The sequence below is a fragment of the Biomphalaria glabrata genome, chromosome 9 (assembly GCF_947242115.1).
Source record: "Biomphalaria glabrata chromosome 9, xgBioGlab47.1, whole genome shotgun sequence".
NCBI classification, from domain to species: Eukaryota; Metazoa; Mollusca; class Gastropoda; family Planorbidae; genus Biomphalaria; species Biomphalaria glabrata.
The window spans coordinates 19,105,004-19,123,729 of NC_074719.1; the positions used below are offsets into that span (position 1 = coordinate 19,105,004).

Consider the following 18,726-nt stretch of genomic DNA (forward strand, 5'->3'; position numbering starts at 1 on the left):
CGAATTATAATTATGTAGATTTGGGCTCTGTTTAGTCTTATTTAGACTGTCACTGTCAAGTGTAGGTCCCTATAATGAGGATATGTTAAAACTGCGTGCTATAAAAATAATTCGTTATTTTTAAAACTTATAACTAAAACAAAGTTCCTATCTAAATTCTTTAAAAAAAAAACAAACATTTGAATCATTATTCTATTGAATGAGTTAGTTAATACATGGCCCGGGTACACTGTTCTACCTCACCGTGGCACCAAGGTGGAAACGGCTACTTGAGGGGGTTACTAGGCTAAATGAATGGCGAAACATAACTCCCGTGGGGATGCCCACGGGTAGACGATTTGCAAAAAAAGTCCCCACAAACCTGTCACATATCCATGCGCTGTTCCTCAAAGGAACCGTTACATTAATGGCGAGTCCCCCACGGTTAGCTTGGTATAACGAAGGAAAATGGCGGAGGCTTCCGGTGTCTTCTGCCTTCGGCCATGTGCAGCCAAGCATGCGTCGGGGGCCAAAGGCATTGGAAACAGCAATGTTTTACATAGTCATTGACTCGGGTCTCTCTCAAACAGAACTGTGTTCTCACAGGTTTTTTTTTTTTTTACTGTTTGGCGTCCAAACAGGTTTTTTTCAAACTTAGGGTTCGAAGAGCCTTCGGCTCAGCCCTTAGACGATCAACAAGTTAATACATGGAAAATATATTTTATAATGATTCATTGACTCTTTTACCATCGTGAACTTAAATGCAAATGTTTTGTACCAATGCGCGAATCTATGAATGAAGTTTAAGTACTAGATGACGAAGACCGTGATCTTTTAAAAAGTTACATCCCCTGAAGTTTTTCATTTAAAAGTGGTGTAAGTTTTTGAAAAATTTGATTGCATATATAATTTTAAAAATTAGATGGTTCACTTTCGGAAAAGAAAAAAAGTAGCCGTTGCATCAGAACTTTGAATGATTTAAAATATCATGATGTCCAATATTCATTTTCTCTTCTAGTTTCTGAAATCTAAACGAGACGGAGAGACAGGCCACACAAAACTAATAGCGTCTTTTCCCCTTTCGGGGCCTCTAAAAATAACTACCAACCCCCCCCCCCATCTAAAAACATGACAGTAGTACCCAAACATAGACATCTGCTGATCTTTAATCTTTTGATAAGTCGTCATCTCTGTTTTTATTAATAACAATAATTTCTTGACCAGCAATTTTTTTTTTTTTTGGAATATATCTTGCTGCTTAAAGTCATCGCTTGGTTAATTAAACAGGTACATCACTGATTGGAAGTCAAATAGATCAAGGTTCGACAGGTGTGAGAGACAGGCCTCCGTGAGTCAGATTGTCTTGTACTCACATGGCCTCAATTACCATGGATACTTTAAAAACTCTTCTATTGTCACCTTAAAGCATTCCAACTCTGTGTCACTGGGCTACATTGGTGTTAAGAAACCATCGGATGTAAAAGGTTAAACGTTTAGATTTATAATTTATTATTTTATTTGCTAAAGCCTAATATATTCAATTAGAAAAATATTATGTTAAAAAGTAGTGTTTTTTTTTACTAATTTTATATCCACTCACTCTGTCTGTTTGTCTGGTAAAAGTTTGTACACGTTTTTTCTCAGACACCCTATATCGGATCCAGTTGAAATTATGCAGAATTATTTCTTTTACTTAACAACACATGAATCAATTAAAAAAAACAATTAGGATAATTTAATATTTGTAATTAATTATTTTGTTTGGTAACAACGGAATGAAATTATACTTAACTTAAGGGGTGGTATAAGCTGAATTAGTCCACCTTATCTCCCAATCATCTCTAGTCATAAGTACATCAATAGCAGAGTGGTTAACACGTCGGCCTCAGAAGGCGTGAGCCGCGAGTCCACATTCACTTTTATATATTTTGGGCTATGGATTTTTTGCGTGGCTCTCTCCCAAACGTTGATAGTAGATATCTTTTCGCGCCCCCTAATTCCAAATATCTGGCGTAGATGTTGGCGAAAGTCTGGAAGGTCCATATTTGTTCTTTTATCTCTCCATGTCTCGGGCCCTTAAAAAAGAAAGAACTTAACGTTTGTGTTAAAGATTCGGATCATGTTCTGTAAAGGCAGTGCTATGGAGCGCCAAATGGTTTGAAGAATGATAAAAGCAACACTAGTTTTATTTATACGCATGCGTCCATCGTCCTCAGTTCCATCCTCTTTACTAACTCTACTTCCCTGACCAATGAAATGGTCAGTATCAAGGATTGTCTCCACTACTAGATGATCGTGCTAGAGTGTCTGTTATTGATCCTCATGATCTAGGGGTTCCTTTTGTTGACTATAAGTCTGGTCTTTTTCTTACGAGAGACTGGTCAGTTTATCCAGAGCGATTTGTTACGTATGGCAGAGGAAGCAGATTACGTTGGCGAAATACAGGTCTTTTAGATGCTGTGTTAAAAGTAAAAAAAAAGTAAAGTTTTCATTTCAGATTTATTGGGCAGATCATGTGTTTTTGTGGCGCACGGTTAACGAGCACAACAGCCAACTGCCTTTACTTTTTCCCAACTAATATTAGGTACCCATTAGAGCTGGTTGGACTCCAGGCTTCACAAGGATTCAAACCCAGAACTCACGCTTCGAAAGCCAAGGGCTTTACCACTCACCCACGGCGCCTCCGAGATCTTGTGTTGGGGTCCATTGTATTACTTCTTTGTTGTCAGAGACTGTGTGTCAGAGAGTTAGACTTCCAATTATTTTACCCTGCACTGAACTATACATTTTTCATTTAATTTGTTTTTAGGACTTAGTACTTTGGGGATGGGGTTATTGATATTTTGTTACACATAAAAGGACAATAAGTTAAAGAAATAAAATGTTAATAAACCTTCAACTAGGACAAGATTTATGAAAGTGCCATTATCCTCAAAGAAAGAAATCATATTTAAAATTTTAAAACAAAATATACAAATTGAAAGGAAAATAAGAATTTCTTTCTTTACAAATCTGACATTCTTTTACATTTATTAGTGTTATCAGGTAAATTTAGTTTGAAGTTTAAAGATGCTATAGGACTCCATACAAATCTTGCTGGTGCCTCTGCGCTTAGAAATATTTCTTCCTTTTTCTAAAAAAAATTAAATAAAAAATATTTCTATATTTTTTTGTTTTTGATTGATGCTATCACAGGTGGAGAGAGTAGGGCTTTGGTTCGAGCCCATGATGCTTGTGGTCGCATGTGTCACGTGGCCTGTTTCGACAAAGCACGTGGAGAGTACAAGCTTTGTTCAGGTGCAATAGCTGTCAATTACGAGAAACCGCTCATGTATGGACGTCAGTTTAATGATGGTAAGTACTACTTCAGGGTCAACTGCTAGCAACATGAACAAGTAACTGTATTACATGATGGTTCATATTATATAGGAATGGGGGAGGGAAGATTTTTACGCCTATTTGTAAACTTACCTAAAATGGGTTATACCTATAATAAAAGGATTTTTAAAAAAATATTTAAAACATTTTTTTATTCATAAAAGTCTCAAAGTTTTGTGTTGTCATCATTTGTCCGTCCATCCGTCGTTTTGTTTCAATTAGTCATCAATTTCTAAAAGTGAAATTAATAATCAAATTGCTTATTGTTTCTATCGTGCTTTAATTGTATGCAACGACCGTACCAATTGTATCTTCTGAAAGCAATCTATTTTGTTATAAATAAAATTTCAAATCAGTTTTTACTTACATATCATCTTTTTTATTCAACATGAACGGACAATAAGATGATTTGGGAGCCAATTTTCAGGCATACGGTCTACCGTATATGTACAGCCCATCGTAATCGTCAAATTTAATTAAAATAAAAACAAATTTGACTTTTTTTTTAGTCATTGTCAAGTAATGTACACGTCAAGGTCTCATGGTTGGAATAAATAATTTGTCTACAACTAATAGCGTTCATCCTACTGTAATGTACGAGTCAAGGTCCTGTTATTTTGATAAAAATGCATATAATATAAATTACATATAATTATATTTGACCACATAATATAACATGATCCTAATGATAATAATAGATATAAGAATTTCCGTAGTATTAACATGAAAAACATATACATTTTTTTTTAATCAAAGCTTATATTAAGAGTAATTTTATTAGTTAGTTTGGATTAATCATGTAATTCTATATATATGATCGACTTTGACATATAAATCTGTGCACTAGAAATATTTGAACCAAATGTTTTTGTTCTATGTTCTATGCTCCTATCACTTGTCTGGACCAGTTGTGCAAGAGGGATAGAAGAAGGGAGTATCTTGGTAAATGCTTACATGATATTTTTTTTATGCATTTTAAAAAAGTTCATTCAGGTTTTAAGATTCCTAAAGGGAACTAATTCAACTAATGCTACCACACCTGTCAATGGCGATTTCTTTTATTGTTCAATACAAACAGAATACTTAATTACCAATAGTTAATTACTATTTGGTTACTTTTATTGCTATTGATTCTTGTTTTGTCAGTTAATTAAAATAATTTTTCAAAATGTCGGCTTAACCCGAGATTGGGTGGGGAGAAATAACGTGTACAAACATTTTACAAGACAAACGAATGGAGTGAGTCTGTATAAGCTTTGTAAAAATGTATTTTAGCTAGTGCGTGTTCTATAAATTGGTTTAAAAGTTGACGAATTAAATTTGTTAATGCCGTTGATGGGATTTCTGTCCTGTTTTCAACTTAAATGAGTAACTCCCACAATTGGGTGAAGTTTAGATTTTAAAATCGCTTTGTATGACTTATTAGATTTAGTATACTGACAGAAATCAATCATCTCCACTTTTTTCCCACAGCTATTTTAAGAAAGTTTAACTTCATTGGAGATAAAAATGTTACACAATTCAAGAAAGATAATTTATTTCTGACTTTCTACTGTGACTAGATTAAAGGACCTTTAAATTCTAATATCAATTCAGACAGGAAAGGTAAGCGGCTTTTTGTAAATAAGATGTTAAGTAACAAAGTAACGAATTTATACATAACACAATAAAACTCTGTCGTACACATGCCTGATTGATTTTATGTTTAAAAATTATATCTTTATCTACGTTGTGACCATCATGTTTTCTCTGATGCATTAGTGAGCGTGACTTTTACTAATTGAGTCATTCTGAAATGTGACTCTGAATGTAGTATCTACAAGCAAAAGTGAACGGATCTTTACTTACTGTGGAACATGATTACAAGCCATTGTATTTTTTTTTTAATAAATAAAATGTGATTTTTTAATAAAACAGAAACATAAAATCGTCATTATAAAATAAGTAAGGCTGCATTTTAAATAAAATATTGTCAAACTACGCCTAGAGATTGGCGGATCCTTGGGAAAATAGTTTCCTAAAAGAGACAAGAAAATGAGTCGGTGATAAAGCTACGTACACTGTGGCTCACATTTTAAGTACAGAAATGACGTTATTATTATTATTATATTATATATATATATATATATATATATATATATATATATATATATATATATGATTGATTGTCTAACTTTTAACTACTACAAAATAAATAATATACGTTAAAATATAAGAAAAGTTGTAATTTTTCCCCACATTCAAAATGGTGCCGGTACGTACCGTCACAAAAAGCCCTGTATATATATATTAGAGAGAGAGAGAGAGAGAGAGAGTAATCTAACTACATGATGTAGAGAATACTGTGATTCGTTGAGTACAATTTCGTACGAGGTTTTTAGCAAATACGTAACTTATCAAGTCTAAATTTGTCAGCCCTTGATTTATATCTAGATCCTAGTGTACAAGTTATCAAAGCATTACATTCTGACATGTCACATTTTACTCTTTCTTTTCTACAGATATTCCAATGCAAAGAAATCTAAAAGCAAAGTACATAACAGATTTAATACACCCCAGTTTGTTAACTAATAAAAGCAAACAATAAGCTAAAGGATTTTTTTTTAGTAATAAACGCATTGGTATTCGTTATGGTTACATTGTGATTTGGTTCTGGTTCACATTTCCATTACATCTGTTTAAGTGTAATAATACAGTAAGGCAGAAAACGAAGAGAAAGCGAAATGGACAAATGTGGGGCGTTACAATGTTACCTAAAATAGCATTCTAAGAAAATAAATCAGTGGACGACCACATGGGGTTTTGTAACTAAACAAACATGTAAACATTAAAAATAGAAAATTGCTTTTGAGTACAATGGGGAGATGATGACAAAATAAAATTGCTTAAAGAGATTGCTAATAGTAACAATGCAAAAATATAAAAGCCAAGCAAGGGAGATAACAATCTCAATTACACATGAGCTAGAACAATGGATAGTGGTCAGCGACCATGATGCCTTTGTTTTCATATGACCTTCGGCTCTGAACAATGACATGAAATAGAAAGGCAAAGATTGCCCGTTTAAGGAGCGCAACTTTTGTGTAAGAAAAAGGACAAGGGGAGATAATTAAGGGGAGGATTACCTTTGAAAATAGTCATTTTGGACCCAAAAATGGATTTTTAGATTTAAACGTATTTAGATAGCTTATCCATTTATTTACTAGAATAGAATGTTCAATTTTCTGAAATATTGCTTTAAATTATACTTTTTTTCATTTTTAGGGTGCTTATTAATCAAGATTTGATTGAAAAACGTAAAAATCCCCCATAGTTACGCCTATAATAACTCTTTTGCATAGCAAATACTCTGGTCATATTTGGTATCAAATTGTTCGGCTTTAAAAGCACTTTTAAAATTTGGCAACACTTCCTAATCTATTATAAGAAGTTTTTAGCTAAATTTAGAAACTTGCGTACTCTATTTGGTAAGTTTTTCGTATAATTATAGCCCACTCATAAATACTGAACGCTGATTGGTTGCTTACCGGAATACCCCTAGTGACTGTGTATACGTCAGCTTATCGAAAATAGAAAAACAAACATGCTGCCGTTTTCTCGTTGCAAACAAAACAGTTTCAGTATCATAAAATAAACGTTTTTGTATGTTTTATTCTTGCTATTCGGAAATCTTCATCATGTGAGTATAATAAATAGGATTTCGTGATTCTAGATCTACGAGTCTTGTCTACATTACTCTAGATCTACACTAACTAGTGGTCATATATTGAATCCATCTAGGTCTAGATCTAGATCCACTACTAAATATAGATCTAGATCATTATCTAGGACTAGATCTACTAGATGCATAGATTATTCTGTGCCAAGATGAAGATAAAAGAAAGGAACAGCGTATTGAAGCTCATATAAACACTAGATCTAATTCTAGATTAGTAGATCTAGACGTCTAGAAGATATAATTCAAATCATGTCAATGTAAATAGTAATAGTAAATAGACTCCTCCTACTCAAACACTTCAATTTTAAACAGCTTTCAATGTTAGATGTAGATGTATATATGTATTGAATAGATAGTGTCTGAGTGTGCAACCTAGTTTTGACATGGACTTTATACTATTATAAGATTCAAATCTATATTAATGATAATCCAACTGACTGTACGTAGACATGACATTTTGCTTTTTTATTAACATGGAACCTAGATCTAGACATCAGAAGCTACTAATTAATGACAATATTTGTTACCTGTGCCCTACATATTCTATACAATTGATTATCACCATATATCAATCTTTTGTCAGGTTTGAAGTACTACTGGTAGCAGAATGAAATCCCTGCCTCCAACATAATACAAAGATTGGTTTGAATCTCACCAAGTTAATTGTGATATCAACTAGATCTATTCTATAAAGGTTAGTTTTTTTGTTTCTTGTTTTAAAACCTTATTTATTTAGAATAATTATGTTGTTGCCACTTGATGTTTACTTAATTATTTTTCTTATACTTTTTTGTTCTCTATTTTTTAGGATTCAAGCAATGGTGGCGACGCATTCCGCTGAAATATTCTGGAAGATATTCATCAACGAGTTTAACTGCGATACACCACAGTGTTATCCAAATCTTTTAACAGAGTGTGTGGGATTTAACCTTTTGAAGATATAAAAGTAACTTAAGAACAGTGCTACTCAATTTACCAAAGGCTATCAGAACAAGCAAATTATACAACGATGTAAATTTGGGGAAACTCAAAATACGATTACGTCGATTCGCTCATGAACTAGAAACTTTTGGACCAAAATCTAGATTTACTAATCCAGAAAAAGAAAACTGTTCTATTTTAGCTGCTGTGGGACAACTTAATGTAAATTTTTCTTTTGTCAGTGTAATTAAAACTTTTTTTCAATTATTAGGCCAGCAAGAAAAACCATCCACTTAGATTATCAAGCTTTCAGAAAATCTTAAGAAATGCAATTTTAAAAAGTTATAAAAAGATTACTGTTGTTGAGAAAAGATGCTAAAGCACACATAGAATTTCAGTTGATAGAAGCAAAAGGAGTTTGTTAATATTCTGGAAAGTTTTAAATCCATTGTTTACATTTTGAATTTTTAGCTATTTTTCTCATATTGCTATCGACTTATATGATCATCTTAAAAGTACTATAACTTAAAAACTTATTGATGAAATGATGTCAAATTTTTTACATTATAAGACTATATTTAGTTATCAAAGTGTGCAGTGTTATTTATTCAAATATAGTGATTTTACATAGTTTGACAAATAAATTTTAGTTTTAAATCAATTTTTCTTAGATTCTTATTTTTCCAAAAATACCAAAACTAAAATTGCTATTACTTTGTAACCATTTAAGATATTTGCATAAAATTTGAAACACTTAAAGATATATGTTAGTACTTTAACGTGACATCCAGCGGTTTTTTTTTAAATTCATGATGTTCATTTTATTGTCTTTGACATCTCTAAAAAAAAGTTTTTTTTGTAAAAAACTATACCACTTATTTTACTTCTAAATCTTGTGAAAACAAATAGAATTGTAATAAAAATTGAGATGTCACATTATAGAGTCATGTTTCCTTCTTCAAAATAAAAAAGTTTGAGTCTTTTTTATTGATTATTAAGAAAGGAAAAGCATTTTAAAAATCATATACAAAAAACAAGATGGCGGCCGTTACCATGGCAACCACAAAAGTGACACACAATTTTCTAAGGTTTTTTTTATCAGGGTGAGTTACTGTACCAACCAACCAGTTTTGATAAGTTTCTGATCAATATTAAAGAAAATAATTTTTTTAGGTGTACCTCCCCTTAACTACTCTTTTCTAAGCTTAATGTCAATGCGTTAGAATGACAAGAATGCGATCGGCCGAGATAAAAGAAATAAAATAAAATGTACAAATAAATACAAGGTTGCGTCAATGATCAATTGAGCAATGTAGAACAAAAAATGTAGATGGACAAGAAATAATATTTTGTTTTACGCCCTACAAGTCTAAATATGTTTATCTTGTCGTGTATCTTAAAGATTTACAACTTTGTTTACACACTGGATCTACAGGCAGATTTAGAAACAACACATTCCATGATTTAAATGTAGACACAACACATTCCATGATTTAAATGTAGACACAACACATTCCATGATTTAAATGTAGACACAACACATTCCATGATTTAAATGTAGACACAACACATTCCATGATCTAAATGTAGACACAACACATTCCTTGATCTAAAGTCATTACAGAACGAGACGCATATCTTTGTATTCTTCTGATGATTTTATAAGATTGTGTTTTTAAAAAGCATTTGAGTTTTATCGTTTGATTTGTATACATTTCTTTTCATACACTGATCTCTTTAAATACAATCATTTCTTTTCTTACATATCGGTATAAAATTGCTGCTTAATTAAATAAAAAGACAAATCTACTATCTCTCTTCCAAATAAGAGTGGAGGTGTACGTCGTACCACTACACAGATTGGTGAAAGTCTTGTGGGAACACTTCCTGTCAGCGCAAGTCGCGCCAACAAAAAAAGGGAAAACAAAAGAATGGACAAGGTCGCTAGTCTCATTGTTTGTGTGCCCCACATTGGCTTAAACTAGATTTAGACCCACGAAATAACACTTAAACGTTACATTGTATATAAATGTTGATGGCTTCGCGCGCTGGTGTAAATCTATTCGTTCAACAAAACATCTGGGAATTTTTATAGGAAACAAAAGTTAGACCAACTAAAGAAGTCACATGACCAACATGAATGTCACATGACCCTCAATGTGTACATTTATATTTATATAAAGGGCATTTAAATGTTACATGCTTTTAATTCAGACTAGAATCTATATCTCAAGCTGTATTCCCGTGTGTAGACTGATCACTTCACCATGAAAACTTAGATCTCTTTAGGATTAATGAAAAAGAGAGTGAAGCAGAAATATAAATATGTTTATGTTCTGAAGAGAGAGAAACCAAATAGAAAGGTAATTTTGGCAAACTTTTTATTTTAAATTTGCATTTTGACTAGATGAAAGTTCCACTTTTAGACGTAGCGATCTATAGGGCAGATGGTGATAAGGTCATCTAGATCTTTGGACAACAGTTAATGATCAGGGTGTCATGTGGCCAGCACAATGACCAACTGCCTTTACATATTTTCCTAATTCGGTACCCCTTAGAGTTGAGTCGACTCAGGGGAGCCCTCAAAATCCCGAAATTCTAAATCAGTCTTCACCGAAATTTGAACCCACGATCATAGGTTCGAAAGACAAGCGCTTAACCACTTAACCATCACGAACCCTTTTGACTAAAAAAATATTAATAAAATAATATCTAAGTAAGATTAAAAAAAGAAAAACATTTAAAAAATACATTTATAAAAATAAAATATATATTAAAAATAATTACATTTTTCTTTAGCTCAAACCGAGAGTCGAGCTCGTGTTGGAAGAAGACCACATGCCAAAAACTTTCTTCTTTGGCGAGCTTAAGGGAATAAGGCAATACAGAGGTGCTATAAAGATTAATTAAGATTAATTAAAGTAGCTGTCAGCAGATAAATAAGACAGTTGACCGCGGTTAGTGATGGGAACTAAACTAACTTTTAAAAGTTAAACTAAAACTAGTTTTCAACTAAAATAAAGTAGTTAAACTAAGAGTTTGTCATGAATTTCAAAATATAGTTAAACTAAACTAAAGGAAAATAATTAAACTATAAAAATCTTTTCATAATTTTGTTTTGCTTTGGGGGTGGGGGCAGGGTTGAACTAGAAATATTTATCCATTACAAAATCTCAGTACCGGTACTAAGGAATATGTTTCTTACATAAACGTTAATGCACAATAAAATAAAAAAAGATATCTAAATAAATAGATCTATGTGTACTTGTATTTTTGTCTTCAATTAAAACCTTTAGAAAAGAATGGTACTCTTTTTTTTAAATTATATTAACTTATTATATAATGGACAATGTTAATTACTTATACCGGTAAAGTTTAAAAATTAGATCTAGTAACCAATTAAATAGAAATAAAGCTTTTGGAGTTTTAAGAAACAATTTGACCTGTATAACTATTTTATAGTGTAAAATACATACTTGACTAACCATGCCGATGTGCTATTTTTTTTGTCTGACCACTAAAAATAGCCTACAACTAACACCATTGCATAACCGTTAAACCTGCAAGGGAAAAATAACAATTTGGACCTGACATTTTTTATAGCAAAAGAAAACTAACAACGGCCTATTCTTTACACAACTAGCCCATACCCGCAGTAATTGAGCCCAGTGTTTAGCGTACCACTATGTACCTGCTGACAAAACCACCAGCCCGTGTATCCAACGCAATGTACTGGTGCCCCACTACTTCCTGGGCAGGTGCTTGCATTGTATGTAAATTTATTCAGATACTTTTTCATACTCTCTTTATATTTCCCTGTCCACTTTCCAATGCTGATCTGTTTGGGACACCCGTGAGGGTGCGACACGACAAATGTCAATTTGTCCTTATCCCGAGATCTCTGGTACTTTTCATGCACTTTTTTCCACTGTTCAAAGTAGAGTTCTAAGCTTGCGGTAAGTTGTTTAACCAAGCCTGAGTCGCATGTAACACTGACCAACCTGCACCAATCATTAGGAAGACTAGATGAATCCATATTGACTTTGTTAAGAGTTAGGTATTGACTGTGCTGATTATCATAGAACAGCCTCAGAGAAGTGTAACTAGCTTCGATGTCATCGAAAACAACATGGCTTGCTGAAATGACTTCAATCTCCCACCACACATCACTGGGAGACTCTGAGCCTTGACATCTTTGACAAGGGCACCGTAGGTTGGATTCGCCGTTGTAAGCACGTACCACTTTTGTAACACTTCTAACTTTCGCACTTCCAAATCTTAAGTTGGATTTGCCTCTCATGTCATAAAATGGATACGTTACTTCTGAATATGGCCAAAATTGAGGTCTATTAGGGCTGACCATGCGAACATCCACTCTCACGGTGAGACTAGCCACAGCGCTGATCAATTTAAAAAGCTCATGGCACTGATGGGCCTTAGGAAGAAGTTCCAACGAAAAATTATCAAGCGGTATGAAGTCTCTGTGACCGGGATTCTTTCGGCATACAGTAATATGTTTGTGAAGATCTGCTTCACCATTATCTAAGACCAATGTCTCGTGTGTTCCTGACAAAATAAAACGAATCAATGAAAGACTCAACATAGAATAAAAAACTAAACAAATTTGAACGTAATATATATATCGCTTACACCTGAACTATGAAGTTTGTTTTAGATGTTCCTTGAGCATTCAAGCACATCCTTAGCAAGCCATTAGAGTTTATTAAAACATCCCCCCCCCCCAAAAAAAAAAAAAAAAACCAACAACTTATACTAATTTTTATGATTTTTAATTTTTGATAGAAGCATAGTTGTAGATCTAGACATTCTAAATATTGTCTGCGATTTTGATCGTAAAAATGACTTATTTGTTCAAGGCTTAAGTTAGGTAATCACAGATTTTAATTACGATACATTGTAATGATATCAAATTAAGAAACACAAAAAAAGCAAGTTTTATTATGGATTATAATTACTACTAATAATACATTGCTTTATCAAGTTATTTTCCCAATGATCATTCAAGAGTTAAAACTTTGCACAATTATTCAGTTCAGGATTTATTAAAACAACATCCCACCCAAAAAAACAAACAAAAAAAAAAAACAACTTATACTAATTTTTATGATTTTTAATTTTTGTAGCACTAAAAGATATTTTGTCGTCATTAATTATATTATATAAAAAAAAATGTTCTAAACTGAAGATGGGTGACCCATAAAAATAATAACAAGGAGATTATTAACACTGCAGAGGACTAGGTCGTTCGTTAAAAAAGTGTAATATAACCTTATATTTTTATAAGTATTTGAATAGCTCAGTGGCTAAACATGCTAGACTTCCATTCGACAGACCTTTATTTTCAAATTGCTTTAGAAAATGCAGCATAAAACACTTACCCCATATGATTAATCACATGATTGATTCAAAATAGCAAATGCAGTGTCACTCAAAATAATCAAGTTATTTTTTGCTGTTTTAAATTTGTTTGTTTTTTAATTAAATTATTTTTTTATTTATACTTTTACATTTACCTTTCACAAAGTCACTTTCGTTATCAGAGCAGCCAACACAAAGCAACGAGTTCTTTAAAAGACAAACAAATAAATAATAAAAAATTACTATCTATCTATCTATCTATCTATCTATCTATCTATCTATCTATCTATCTATCTATCTATCTATCTATCTATCTATCTATCTATCTATCTATCTATCTATCTCTATCTCTATCTATCTATCTATCTATCTCTATCTCTATCTCTCTGTCTCTATCTCTCTCTCTCTCTCTCTCTATCTCTCTCTCTCTCTCTCTCTCTCTCTCTCTCTATATATATATATATATATATATATATATATATATATATATATATATATATATATATATATATATATATAGCATGTGGTGAAATGTGCCGATTAGGACCAGCTATCTGCTGGGGGATCTGTGGGGAGCACTTTCCTTTTGATACGTCAATAGTTATAAAAGCCAGCGATGAATAAGTCAGGCAATTCAGGTTTCATAATAGCTTTATTATAGGATCATGATTTAACCATAATCTATACTATAAAATAGAAGTAAGGCGTATGTATGTGTGTGTGTATTTATGTATTTATGTATGCATGTGTGTATGTATATGAAATCAAAACCGTTTCAACAATCTTGATAAACCTTGGCAGAAATGTTGCTTGGATGCTAACTGGAACCGCAACATATGTTAAGCAGCCCTAAAACAAGCTTAAGACCCTCAAAAAAAAAAAAAATTGCCCAACTCTATGAAAGTATTAGTATCTTATAAATCTAGGCCATGTTTATCATGTTTACACGAGAAAAGATCGAAAGGATCTAGATCTAATTTTAAGAACTACACTTTGTACAGATAGATTTTTACTTTGACACATGAAAATTACAAAATATAGTCTATCCTTATATCTGCGAATTTAGAAGTCCTGACGTACTTTATAATCCCATTCATCTATCGAAGCCGACATCTAAGTCTAGACTCTAGACAGTCTAGATCTAACTCTAATTCTAGATCTAATTCAAAGAGGAAATATCTACTTTATACTTTAACACATTAAAAAACAATATAAAGTTCATTCATTTCATATTTTAATCAAATTAACTCTCTAATTTTGTGTTTCTAAAGCATTTTTTTTTTCGCTATAGGTTCCATATGTTGACATGCATTTTAATAGTCTCATTCCTGTGTCGTGCACACCGCTATGTACACATTCTATGATTAAACAGGCTACATGAGGCTCTATATGGGGGATATCACATTTACTAACATACAATAATTAATTTGCTTCTTGAGCCATTAAATTCACTCTTATAATAGTTGGTGTTCATCTATTATAATATATGTAGACTCTAGATTTAGATCTAAATATATATAGACCTACAAGCAGATTTTTTTATTACAAAATAGATTTAGGTCGATTAACTATTTTGATAGCTGCATTCATACTTTTTTTTTTTAATTTACGCATTTCGTTTTATTGTTTCCAAAACACTCTCAGTGACTTTATCGACAGTGTTACTCAAATTAAGACCCGCTGGCCGCGGGTAATATATGTCTAGTACCCGATATGTTATAAATGTTGAATAAAGTTTCAATGCTGTTTAAAATGTGAAATTCGGGAAATAGAATTACTGTAGGTCCTCAACTACTGAGGGTACCAACAAGTGATTCTTCTATCCGCACGCCTTGCAATCGTCTCTATCGCTACATTGTGTAATATTCTTTTATTTTGCATTTGTATGAGAAATTAAGATGGTTTTGTTATTACAAACTAATAAAGCAAGTAGATCTATTATTTGTCCTACGATATGTTTTTTTAAGAACGATGTCTAGATCTAGATCGATTATTTGTCCTAGGATGTGTTTATTTAAAGACATTGTAGGCTATAGGTCTAGATCTTTTATTAGTCCAACGTTGTGTTTATCAAGGACAATGTATAGATCTAGATCTCTTCTCTACAAACACTGCCTTTTTCATAAAAAGCTTATTATATTCTCCGTTCATTAAATAAAACCATCTATTTCGTACGGATGTACAGAACTATTTGAAGAGAGACTACACAAAACTAATAGCGGCTTGCCACTAAATGGGGCCGGTAAAAAAACACTTAAAATATACCGACACTTCAGTTAGTTTTATATTTCTTCCACATCCGTGAGCGTGTGTCCTGCTAAGAGGTTACTAACGTATGTGCTGAATATGACCTAAGTCTGTGCAATCGTCTACACATCAAGCTAAGTACTCTTTTGAAGTCTGCTGAACTCATGGATAGTTTCTATACGATTACAGTTACTAATGGTTAAAATTAACCCATTAACTACCAAAACTTTATTACTGCATTAAATATAAATTTTCTATTAAATATCAATTTCTATTGGTCAAACTAAGACACTGCAAAAAGAATTTTTGAAAAATTCCATGTAGTAACGATTCTGTGAGATGTACACTGGCAAGTGTACGTAGCAGCAAGTGGCCCCGTGAGGAACATTATATAAAAAAAATAATATTTTTTTTTTACAATCTTAAAGTGAAAACAGATTAGTTAATAACATTGAAAAACATACAAATAAGCATTTTAATGCAAAAAAAAAGTATATTTTAATGCTTTTTTTACTAAAAAATTATAACAATATAGTAAAAAAAATAGGCATCCAATGTACAACATTATATGGTACTAACCAGTACTATCCAGCTATATTTTTTACAACAAATAATAATACAATAGTGAGATATTCAAATATCATGTCCATAAGCAAAGATTTTAATATTTGAAGTGCGGTTGAACCAAACATACTTTATATGTTCGTATATTCGTATATTCATAATAATTCATATGCTTATCAGTTATGTAATAATAATAAATTCCATTTTTTTCGAATTCTTTTCATTGGGTCGCAGTCATAGTTTTGGCATTTTCAAGTTTGTTAGCTTTGATAAAGTCTATAGACTCAATTCCCTTGTGATGTTAGCTCTGCTAATTAGCTATACTAAATTGTGACTAAATTGTAAAAATATGTATACATAATAAATAACGGTGTCTTAGAGGTAAACATATTATGTTATGATATAACACAAGGACCTAATAACAAATTATAAGATTCTAATGTCATTGAAACTCAATCATGCTTTTGTCTAATTCATTTATTTACTATTAGATATCAGGTTCTCATCTTGATTTTTAATGATGACATTGTGAACTGTTAATATTTACTTGAGACCCTAAAAATTTTTTATAAATATCTATAATTATTATTATAATTTTTTTTCAAATAACCATACATCAATAGGATTATAATTTGCTAATGGGACAAATATTTTTCTAAGTAGTCAGTTAAAATACTATAGCCTAGGAGAACTGTTTGAAGTAAAATAAAACAAAAGAAAACAAAATATATAAAAGGAATTATTATATTATTGTTTATATGTTTTCAAATAATAACCCTATAATCATCATTATTAGTTCTATAATTTGCAATTATAAGGGATATCTTATGTATAGCAATAATATATGATAATATTGATTAAAACAAACAAATCTATGTTCTAAATAAAGTCTTGATTTATTTCGATTCATATATGAGTCATTGATTCCTACACTGGCATATCCTGCCATGTACACTGGGAGTGTACATTACAAAATGTTAAAATTTAAAAAGACCATGCTATAAATGTTAAATCTATGAATTAATTATAATACTAGGATACTTTATGTTTCTAAATCAATTAGTTTTATTTGAAAATATTTATATAAATGTGTTATTACTTACATTTTCCGAACAGGTTTCATTTTTTTTCAATTTTTGACAATGTTGTCACTTTCAAGCGCAATAAAATAATAAAACGCAATACTAAAAGTCAAACAGCACATGGCAAAATGTAGACAAACATGTTCTTAAACGAAAACAAAAGAAAAAATAGAAAAAACTTTAATAGTTTTTTTTACATAAGTTTTTGAAAAACGTACACTGCCAGTGTACAAAGTAGGATTATGATTTTTTTCAGAGTTTTGACTAAAATTTGAAATTCCTAACTTAAATATTTTCTCCTTTTACGTGACTAGAATAATGGTTAACTTAATAGTTTGACTAAAATATATATATATATACTTTAATCATAAAAAAAAGTATTTACCTTTATCCTGTACATAATGTATCCTGTCTTCTAGGCATCAACTTAAATTGCATAAGACATAAAACAGTTAATGGTTGTGCATGTCGTTTGACGATCTAGCTAACTTTACCAGTCTTATAATGCGCAAGGACAAGATACAATATTTAAGAAAACACATTAGCTTACTTAAACAAAAATCCTTCTGCAATTATAAGTGGACATATACCCTAAAAATAACTATACACACACAAAAAAAGCTAGTCCACATCCTTGTTTATAGTTGATGTGAACAAAAAATGTTCATTATTAAACAGAACGCAATGGCAATCCTATACTCTTAACGAAGTAATTCTTAAATATATACATAGGCATTGCCAAAATTCGAGGTCAACCATTATTTAGATGAAACATGTCTCATTATCGTAAAATTAATTTTGGCTAGACATCTTTTTTTGCGAATAAAGGGGTATCAAATGACGTCAAAGGAAATAAAAACTTGACACCGCTTACGTCACTAGGCCTACAGCAAGAAAGGAAAGAAAAATACTAGACCACGTCCCAGGTTTACAGCAGTACACTAAAACATGAACAAGTTTAATTGAATCAATTGGCCTAATTAAACATTCGCGCACCAACTTATTGTAAGCTCCATTAACCTTGTCAACAAAACAAAAGCCATCTTCAAGGCTCTCGGCAATTAAGGTTTAAACAATTTGTAAATCACGCAAAACAATAGATTAATAGAATCAAAATTGCAATGGTTGTATACATTTCCATATCTAGAATAAAATAAAGGTAGAGAAAAAAAACATAGATTAGTACATTTTGGAAGAGAAATTAGAATCTATTTGTTGTGACTTTGCCAAAGTACAAATTAAAAGCGACTAATTTTTATGAATTGCATTTTAATACCGGTACTTGAAGACCCATTTTATAGCGCAATTTTCATGCTTATAGCTTGCTCAGAGTGTTTTGAGGAAATGCTCCATATCAGTTGCTAGAGGAAGGGAACCTAATTTCTATTCCATTCATCCTGTGCAGTGAGATTTGCAATTGCTACTTACAGACATAGAGCCGGACATAAATACACTCAT

At 31.6% G+C, this 18,726-nt stretch overlaps 2 protein-coding genes and 1 long non-coding RNA gene across 6 annotated transcripts in view; 2 read left to right on the forward strand and 1 right to left on the reverse strand.

Annotated features, from left to right (window-relative positions):
* Positions 1-4,926, forward strand: part of LOC106065178 (uncharacterized) — a 41,559-nt gene extending 36,633 nt beyond the window's left edge. For all 3 annotated transcript variants that reach the window (XM_056040713.1, XM_056040712.1, XM_056040715.1), the window contains exons 9-11: positions 1,267-1,463; positions 3,175-3,333; positions 4,831-4,926. In XM_056040713.1, the coding sequence (XP_055896688.1) occupies positions 1,267-1,463; positions 3,175-3,333; positions 4,831-4,919 (445 nt within the window). In that variant the 3' untranslated portion in view covers positions 4,920-4,926. The remainder of the gene's footprint in view (positions 1-1,266; positions 1,464-3,174; positions 3,334-4,830) is intronic.
* Positions 4,927-6,750: 1,824 nt separating this feature from the next.
* Positions 6,751-8,657, forward strand: LOC129928108 (uncharacterized). Its single transcript, XR_008779722.1, has 3 exons — positions 6,751-7,036; positions 7,659-7,769; positions 7,884-8,657. It is a non-coding gene; the product is annotated as an uncharacterized LOC129928108 (long non-coding RNA).
* Positions 8,658-9,187: 530 nt separating this feature from the next.
* Positions 9,188-18,104, reverse strand: LOC129928107 (uncharacterized). 2 transcript variants are annotated; one of them, XM_056040717.1, is made up of 4 exons: positions 17,819-18,104; positions 17,654-17,694; positions 13,531-13,582; positions 9,188-12,562 (listed from the first exon to the last, which is right to left on the reverse strand). In XM_056040717.1, the coding sequence occupies exons 2-4, from the start codon at positions 17,666-17,668 to the stop codon at positions 11,628-11,630; spliced, it is 1,002 nt and encodes a 333-aa protein (XP_055896692.1). In that variant the 5' UTR covers positions 17,669-17,694; positions 17,819-18,104; the 3' UTR covers positions 9,188-11,627. The 2 variants fall into 2 exon arrangements, with proteins under 2 accessions (XP_055896692.1, XP_055896691.1); XM_056040716.1 differs by lacking the exon at positions 17,819-18,104 and having other exon boundaries at positions 17,654-17,812.
* Positions 18,105-18,726: the final 622 nt, after the last annotated feature.